This window comes from Culex quinquefasciatus, chromosome 3, assembly GCF_015732765.1.
Source record: "Culex quinquefasciatus strain JHB chromosome 3, VPISU_Cqui_1.0_pri_paternal, whole genome shotgun sequence".
NCBI classification, from domain to species: domain Eukaryota; kingdom Metazoa; phylum Arthropoda; class Insecta; order Diptera; family Culicidae; genus Culex; species Culex quinquefasciatus.
Genome location: NC_051863.1, coordinates 59394010 through 59403587, shown reverse-complemented (window position 1 = coordinate 59403587; position 9578 = coordinate 59394010). Strand labels below are relative to the sequence as shown.

The 9578-nt window shown below is 37.5% G+C and overlaps 1 protein-coding gene across 2 annotated transcripts in view; it reads right to left on the bottom strand.

Annotated features, from left to right (window-relative positions):
* Window positions 1-3095: 3095 nt before the first annotated feature.
* LOC6042263 (phosphatidylinositol transfer protein alpha isoform) overlaps window positions 3096-9578 on the bottom strand; it is a 53278-nt gene continuing 46795 nt past the window's right edge. For both annotated transcript variants that reach the window (XM_038265887.1, XM_038265886.1), the window contains exons 6-8: window positions 4786-4895; window positions 4545-4724; window positions 3096-4480 (exon numbers count right to left, since the gene is read on the bottom strand). In XM_038265887.1, the coding sequence (XP_038121815.1) occupies window positions 4342-4480; window positions 4545-4724; window positions 4786-4895 (429 nt within the window). In that variant the 3' untranslated portion in view covers window positions 3096-4341. The remainder of the gene's footprint in view (window positions 4481-4544; window positions 4725-4785; window positions 4896-9578) is intronic.

Here is a 9578-nt window from a genome sequence, read left to right as displayed (position 1 = left end):
AAAGTATTCGCCTCCTTTTCTCTCCCACAGAAAACCTGGGAACGAGCTAGCTGTCAAACTAGGCCAAAATGTTAAAGTCACTCACAAAATGAACTTTGAGTGATTTGAGTTCATTTCTGACGTCACGATTTTCTCCTCTATTGCTAGATAAAGTTTTGGTGTCTTGGACAAAGTTGCTTGGATTAGATGGAAAAATCTCAAAAATATCCCTCAAATGTTAGATTTTCAAAACCATTTTACTCACGAACCACCCTAATTTTCAATCAAATCAAAAAGGGACCTTTTTCATTTGCAATAAATTTTCTGAAGACACCAAAGCTCAAAAACTTCACAATTTTTAGAAAATTAATTTCCATTTGAGACTCATAAAGGTATCATTCTCGATCGGCCATTGGGCGGCCATGTTTGTTTTAGAAAAAAAAAAAAAACATTCAAATCAAGCAAAGCATTGTAATTTCTGTAAACAAACAGTATGTCCTACTTACGTCAGTGGATGTTTACATTAGGAAAGGGAAGGACAGACTCTTTGTTTATATCTTTGGCTCATTTGCTTGAAATCTTGATATATTTTGCACTTCCATTTACTATTTGTGGACCCTGAATTCAGAACCATCATTGACAGTCAGTGCCCCATGAGTGAATGACACCATCTGCGACTTTAATTTTGCGATCGGTAAATAATAAAAAATGTCCTTTTCATTAGCAAAGGAGTGGACTGACTGGATCGGTTGACAATCGGATCAGGATCAGATTATTATTTACTTTATAATTGTATTTATTTATGGGACCATTCATAAACCACGTGGACACTTTTTTGGTAATCTCGAGAGGAGGAGAAAATCGTGACGTCAGAAATGAACTCAAATCACTCAAAGTTCATGTTGTGGGTGACTTTAACATTTTGGCCTAGTTTGACAGCTACATTGTCCTAAGTTTTCTGTGGTAGCAACTCGCGACAAAATTTTGAGGCTAGGAATTTTGACAGGTATGATTTTCATAAAGTATTCGCCTCCTTTTCTCTCCCACAGAAAAACTGGGGACAAGGTAGCTGTCAAACTAGACCAAACTGTTAAAGTCACTCACAAAATGAACTTTGAGTGATTTGAGTTCATTTCTGACGTCACGATTTTCTCCTCTTTGAAGTAACTCGCGCTCGTTCCGCACGAGTTTCGTCGCCATCTTGGAACTGAAACTCTAGTGCCGCATTCGATATTTTTTTCAATTTCATGCGAGTTCCGTGCACATTGAAAAGTGATTTTCGACTGCACCGAAACTGGCACCAACGACCACGTAACTCTCACCACCTCTGACATTCGCGTGAAGCTCGGTTTGTTTGAATTTTACCGCAATAAAGGAGAAAAGCTCGGAACTTAACCTCAAAGGTAAACAACCGAATGAACTTTTTTGACAGGTGTCAGTTCCGGCACTTAGCAATTAAAATTATAATTTTGTTCCGGATGTTCCGTTTCGCATGGACACAAACACTCCTGGTCACGGGGCAAGGACACGGCCACGGGAATGGCCAGGAACAGACACCTACACGGCCAGAGACACGAAAACGGCCAGAAGCACGGGCACGAACACGGGCAAGAGTCCGGACAAGGACACGGCCTAGAACAGGCAACTACGTGGTCAGGTGCACGTACACGAACAGGGCCAGAAGCACGGACAAGCACACGGGCACTAATTCGAAAAAAAACTCGGATTATGACGTTTCGCGTAATCGGAAGCAAATTCAAATTCAAAAAAATGCTAAGTCCCGATTTGACACCTGTCAAACCACTCAAATGGCACTCACAAAATGAATACTGAGTTCTTTGAGTTCATTTGCTACGTCACGGTTTTCTTGCCTATCACTTGGACACGCAGAAAAATATTTTGTAGAATCAGCCTGAACGAGGTTTCATTCAACAATTTTTTTGTTGAAACAAACTTTGATTTTCTCATTTCCACAAAAATCTTTTGTTGTTTTGAAAAAGTTGCTTTGACGTTTAGCGTTGATTCAACAAAAATCTTCATTTTTAAATCAACAAAAGGTTTTGTTGATTCAAGTATGCCTAATTTTTCTGCGTGGACCCATGACTGCATCCAAGTGATTGCTGTCACCACGCAGCATCACACAAACAAGATAGAAAAACGAAAGAAAGAACATGTTTCTTCGACTGCTTGAGTGCTCGGCATTCGTTCGTTTCAACTTCGGGTGCGTTCACTGACGCGCTCAGATTCGGTCAAAAATAGAGTAGGTAGACGACGAAAGTTGATTGACTAGCTCTTTCAAAACTCGGGTGCCGCATTTGACCAAACACTAGCCGAAATATGTCAATATCAAGATTTCAGGTAATAGAGAAAACTAATTTTATTCAGAATTATAAATATTGTGGCAAAAACAGTGGTAGTGCGTGGCCGAATGGTTACGCTGTCCGCTTTGTAAGCGGATGATTCTGGGTTCGATTCCCATCTGCTGCAACCTTCCATCGGATGAGGAAGTAAAATGTCGGTCCCGGCCTTGGTTGTTAGGCCGTTAAGTCATTCCAGGTGTAGGAGTTGTCTCCATGCCATAAGTACAAACAACACACCAAACCAAGCCTGCTCCGGTGGAATCGCTGGCGGCGGTTGGAATCGCAATCCAAAGGTCGTCAGTTCAAACACTGGGGTGGAAGGTTCCATGGAGTAAAAAGAGGTTTGGGTGCTCTCCCCATTCAAGCCTTCGGACTCCTAGGTTCGAGCAGAAACTTGCAATAGAGACCACAAAAGACCCGGGGGTCGTTAATGTGGATGGTTTGATTTTTTTTGAAATATTGTATAGTAATATTTAAAATGAAGTACCCCGAAAAAAATATGTCGCAAGTGACCTGACCTTTTTACAAGTGCATAGATTTTTGACATTTGCCTAATGAGTGTCTTGATTATTGATCTGAGTTCCTCTCAGAATCCAGTGAGAAATATCATCAGTTGAACAAGGCACTCATTCGGTAAATGTGATATTTCGCGCTGTTGTTGTGGGCGTGTCTGTGGGATGACCAAACAGAAGGGAAGAAGCGATGGATGGATGTGTAGGGATGTAAAAGAAAGAAGAAAAACACAAAACGGTGGCGTATTTTTTCCTTGATTTCCAAATTTTAATTTCATAACATTTACCAAGGACATTGGAACAGAACCTAATGCATAATATTTGTTGTTTGTTTTCTTCTGTTGCTGTTTTGTTTTGTTGTTGCTGTCGGCTTACCGGGACAAATGTGTGTGTGTGTATTTTTGTGTTTGTTTGTATTTTGTGTGTAATGGAAAGAATTGTTTGCCTCATCACGACCTCCACCCACCTACTTTCTCGCTAAAGATATACTCGTCGCCACTACGGTTCGCGATCGCATTCTCATTCTAGTTTAGTAGTTTAATCATCACGCGCACTTTGTTTTTAAATATTTCAAGTGTTTCGGTCAAAACAAACAAAAACAATCTAGAAAAACGGCGTCTCGTAACATAGGTAGGATGGCTGCTGCTTCTGGTTTGTTTTTCTTCTCTAAACGGAATATTGAAGCTTTCTAAAATCATGACTTTTAGCTGTGTCGCGGTTTCTCGCGCACCCGCGCAGACAATTTATATTAGCATCATATTGTTTAAAACGAATTTGACTACTTTCTCGCGCTCGGACTACAATGTTTATGGATGTGTGTGTGTTCATACTTTTGCTTCAACTTAAAATAGTGTGTCTCTCTTCTCCATAAATAAGAAATAAAACTGGACATTTCCCCCATTGTTCTGCATAGATTGTTATACCCTATTTTAGTCGATTCGCTGTGTGTGTTTGTGTGTCTGTGTGGCTTTGCTTCACTCAGCAGATTGTTTAACGTTTAAAGGTTTCCTTTCTTGTTGTTTTTTTGCATCCATCTCCGCTACATTCTACGTGCAGTTTTTGTCTTAAATATAACCTCATTGCCTCTGCATCTTGTTCACCTCAAACCTTGCTCTACTATGTAAACGATGCCATCTAGCTTAGTTGCAATTTCGTGTAATTGTGTGTGTGTATCTGTCCGTGTCTATTTAGGTGTGTTTGTGGTTGTGTGTCTATTTCTATGTATATTGTAGCTTTTAGTTTGTTTCTCCCATTTTTTTTTTCTTTATTTAATAACTGTAATGCTTCTCCTCGTTTCATCCCCAAAACCCATGCCATTTTAGTGCCGATACCGCGAGAGAGGGAGAAACAAAAGAACGATTCCGGAAATCCGAAACACGCTTCCTTCCTCCTCCTCCGTCGATACCGCTGCCCTTCGTCGTCCTAGTCGTCGTCGTAATTGTCCCCTCCGCTCTTAACCTGGACTGTGTGTGTGTGTGTGTCTGTGGGATTTAGTCCGTCTCGGCGCGCATTCCGCGCACCTCGCCAACGTGGCGCTGCTTGTCCAGCTCCTCTTTGGTTTTGTCCTCCAGCTCGCGGATGTCCTGCATGGTGAGGCCGTGCCAACTGTCCAGCCAGCAGAATACTTGTCTAAAACCCCCAAAAGCAAAAACGGTATTAAATTGACCAAGTCTACGTTGAAAGTCGAACCCACCGGTGGAAAATGGTGAACAGCCTTCGCTCCGACTTCTGGATGAAGCTCTCTATTCTCGACTGCAGCCCGAACCACTTGAACTCGCAGGTGACCAGCTTGTAGCAGGTCATCACCGGCTGGACCTTCTTCTTCCAGTCCGGACCGACCAGCGGTCCTCGGCCGGTTTTCGTCGATTTGAATCTACAAAGAAACAGTAAGTTTAAAACGAAGCCATTTTCAAGCAAGCTAGTGCACAACTCACTTGGTAGGATCCTCGGACTCCTTGTAGTCTGCGGCGGTCACCGGATCGTTGGCAATGTCAATGTACACGACCTCACGCTGCTTCAGCTTTTCCGCGGGCAGCTCGTGGGCCTGATCGTTGCGGGTTCACACGAGATTTGGAAGAAAGCCACAGAGTGAAAGAAAAAGTAGTTTGACAATTAGACAAGTGAAACCAAAACGGTTTGTTGGCGCACACGTGCAAAATGGAAGAATATTTCAACTGAAGATGGAAAGATGGACTATTTACAGGGAAGAGTGATCGAAATGTTACTACAGGACTACAACTAAAACTCTTTTTTGTACTGTGTCTTGTTCTTACTGTGACTTTGTGTGTGTGTATGGAAGTGAATGAAATATCCTGTAAAATCACGCGAAACTGTGCCTATGCAAAGCTTTTGATGTGAGATGGAATGAAAAGTGAAGGTGGTTTATTTACAGAAAAATAGATGGAATATTTACATGAATCGAAGACAATGTTATAAAAATGTATAATTATTTGAGTTCAAATGTAAAACAATACGCAATTCAATGGACTGTGGAGTAAAGGGGACTTTGTTCATCAAAGCAATTCCCATTGTGCACCTTTAAAGTTCGTTCATAGGGGAAATATGCCCATTTTTGTCACATTAAGCTTTTCGACCAATTCTCGTCACTTTTGCAGGCTACCGCTATGCAAAAAACATTTTATGTTGATGTACAGTGTCCACTGTACACAGAAAAAAAAAATGAATTTTGGAAGGTGGAAAATTTGGTTGGTTGAATATTACCTCTTTTTTGAAAAATTTATCCTAAAATGTGTAAAAATGTGAACCTAGGGCGTCCGGTTTACCCGGGTTATGAATTTCCCGGGAAACGGAAAAAAATATTTTTGAAATCCAGGGATTTACCGGGATCCCGGGATTTTTATTAAACATTCAAATAATCTATATTTTCATTATATTTGTTTTGTTTTCAAGCTTAAATTCATAGAATCAGCTCAATGATATTAATTGGTGATAATCTACACTTCAATCTAAACATATACGACAGCTTTTAAATAGCTTAAGGGGTTACATAAATGTAAATCGGCATAAATGTCTCAGGTTGGTATGAGAACACGTTTAAACTTTTTCAAATCTATTTTCAAGACATATTTTCATCCATCAACAAAATAAATTTGAAAACTTTTGGTTGCACCATTGCCGAGATATAACAATTTGAAGTTGGCATTTAAAAAAAATGGGTGCCACGATATCTCAACACTGGTTTGACCAAATCGGCTCATAATTTTGGTGAACACTCGTTAAACTGGTTCCGTGTGCCTGACGAAGGCCGATATTCTAAAAAGTTAATTTTTAAATAAGATAAAAATATTTTTATGTTTTTCATACAGAGCTAGACAGCTTTTGATTCTTGCATTTTTCAAATATGCAAAATTCAAAGATCGGGCATCGGGTCTTGTGAGTCTTCTCCCCAATTTCAGCCAATTTGGTCCATCCTATCTTAAGAAAAAAATGTTCACAAAGTTTGACAGTTTGCTTTGCGCATGTAAAAATTTTATGCTTAAATCGTCTCTTACTCAGATTTATAATAAAATATCTTCATGAAACTTTCAGGAGTGATCATCTTTCAAGTCGATTTAATCAATTTTCTGTAATAAGTTTTTTTTACAAAAAATCCCGGGATTCGGGAATTCCCGGTTTTGGAAAAAATCCCGGAATTTTTGTCCCGGGAATTCCCGGGATGGACGCACTATGTGAACCTGATGAAAATTCATCAGAAACTGATGAAATTTCACCAGTTCTTGATGCAATATTACACTTTTTTATGACACAGAATCTGTCATCCCTGATGAATACTACCTTTATTTCCCTGTGTAGAGAGACGTTTGCTCACTTTTTTTGGAGTTATTTATTATTTTGAAAAAAATAAATAAAACATTTTATGGACGCTGTAATTCATGATCAAAGTTCTGATAAGCCGATAATAGAATGATGCCGAGGAAGGGTACATTTCCCCTAGGTACTAAAAGGAATTTTACAATTCTAAAGTACCTTTTCAATAGGTTCTATGTGCAAAAACCACAATCTGATAAATTTGAAGGCAAAGTCCTGGTGCACATTTTTAAATCCCATTTAAACACGCTTGGGTATTTTTCGATTCTGTAAACGCATAAATGGGTCTAGAGTAATGCTTTTCAAGTGTACCTCTTGAGATTATATAAAATTCCAGATTACACGTAGTTCTGGCGCAATTTGTTTCATACAACCTGTGATTTATTGAAATACAGTAATAAATTGCTTTATAAAAAGTGAGCTAGCATGTAACTATAGGAGTTTTGCAAATAATGTGTTCAAGCAGTGAGAATCGACCTCATTTTTGATCTGCCTTCCCTTTCTAAATCGAGTTATTTTTTTTTTCTCAAACTAACTTAACATTTCAGCAACGAGAGAAACGGCACGGCATTCCTTAGGGCTCTTAATGTTGGCATATCAGCACCTTGGCGTTCGATTACAGCTTCTAAAAAGCGGTTTCAACCCAGTTTCTATCAAAATATTTGCAAAACAATTTGTTTAAATAGTGAGAATTTTCTAATTTGACAGAGTTAGGACCGAGTCCAAATGAGAATTTTCCCGATACTGGATATTTTTAGAAATGTTTCATCTATCAAATCTTTCTTCCCGCAATAACAAGATTCTATCAAAAAATGAGTTCTGTTATTATTAATACAGTCAATTTAGAAATTTGGGATAGTTCACAGATAGTCCGACGTTCAAAAAGTCAACGAAATCAGAAAATTGAACATAATGATTTGCGTTTAGCTTTTGAGCAATTCTCTACAAAAGCAGCATTTAATAAAATAACATTTCGCGAAGATATTTTCCAATGTGTTGGTGCCTTTAGTAAAGTTGTAAGTAAGCATTAAGTATTAGTAAACTGTAAAATCGATATGCAAACGAAAAGCTTTTTTTTTTGGATTTTATTGGTAAAGTGCACCGCTCTGTGTTACAGCCGTTTCAAAGTTTTTAGAATAACTTCCATTTTCCTCACTAAAACTTCAATCAAAAAATTTCTTCACGAGATACGGATTTTTTGATATTTACATTTTGTGTGGACAACTGTCAAATTTGTATGGAGAACTGTATTGACGAACCTATGACAACACAGTAGTTTATGAAACATGTTGCAACAAAAAAATGTTTTCAGTCGTTCGAGTCGTACTTTTATCCAATGCACTTTTTTGCAATTCTGAAAAAAAAACCTTTTTGAATGGAATTTTATGCCATGTGTTAAGAAAATTCATATTTTTCAATACTAGTGCTGAAAAGTAGAACTATTCAGCACTGGTATTGAAAGGTATTAATTTTTCATTCTGTTATTTTTGGTAGAGAAAAGTAGGCCGTTTCGTCGTTCGAGGATGACACAAAAAATAATTAGTTTCAAGACGGCGTTGCAAAAAATGTCTTTTTTTTTTTGGTAACAGGAAAAGTATCCACAAAGTTTCAAGCAGATGAAAAATGTCAAAAATAACGCAGAGAATTGCATCAACTATGACAGCTTTTGTTGTGATCTATCGAAGTATGTATCGATCAACAAAGTTATTTAATTAATTTTACCGTTTTTCTTAAGTATTAAAAGAAAAACATTGGACCTTGAGATCCACAAACTTGGAACACCTTTTTCTTACAGATGTAAACATACTTTGGTTCTCTCAAGGAGTGCATATTTTTTACAAAATAATGATCCAACAAAACTGAAGCTTTATTATGCTTTTTATGATTTGTATGAAATCTTTTTTTTTGCAATTTCACTGTGAAACTGTCCACATTTGGAGAAACGAAGCGGCCTTCTTTTCCCTACCAAAAATAACAGAGTGGAAAATTAATACCTTTCCATACCAGTGCTGAAAATTAATACCTTTCCATACCAGTGCTGAAAAGTAGGGAACTTTTCAGCACTGAAATAGGTGCTAAAAAGTTGAAATTTTCAACAAAAGTATCGAAAAGCTACATTTTTCAATATTTATTTGTGATAAAAATAAAATTCCATTCAAAAAGCGTTTTTCGGAATTGCAAAAAATGATGCAAAACATGATTTTTTTCAGCACTCGTCTTATTGATTCAGCTCAGTTAACCTCGTTGCCTATATGTACTACTCGTGCTGAAAAATTTTCATTTTGAAACTTGTTGCATTAGCTACTCTTTTTTTTCTGAAGATCGAAATTATACTTTTATAAAATTTAATATTTTCAAAAATTGCATAATATTTGAAATTGTATGAAAAAAACTCTCTAACATTTCTGACTTTTTGTGAGATTTTGAATTTTGCATTTTTGATGAAGTTTTGGCCATACAATTTCTATGTCAAAGTGTACTTAAATTAAATTTTTATATTCTAGATTTATTTTCTAAAAAATACAGACACAAAACATCAACCATGGTGCAACATTTTCAAAATTTCAAGCTTTTAAGTGCTCTAGATACTGCTGTCCCTATTCAGACTGCAGTCGCGATTCGCCCCAGTTGAGGGTACGAACAAAATGTCTAAGCTTGGAATTTTGGAATGTTTTAAATGTTAGCTATCTTTAAATACTAACTGTTGATTGAAATTCTTACTTCAAAACTTTCAAAGAGACACGATATTCACCGGGGGGTACCCGGATTTGGACAACCCTATTTTTGTTCAACTTTTAAGTGTTCAATATAATTTACAAGTAAACATGATGCTAGTCATGAGAAAGCAAGTGTGGTTAGAAAGTGAATTGACGACGTGTACCCTTCTCCACAGCCATAT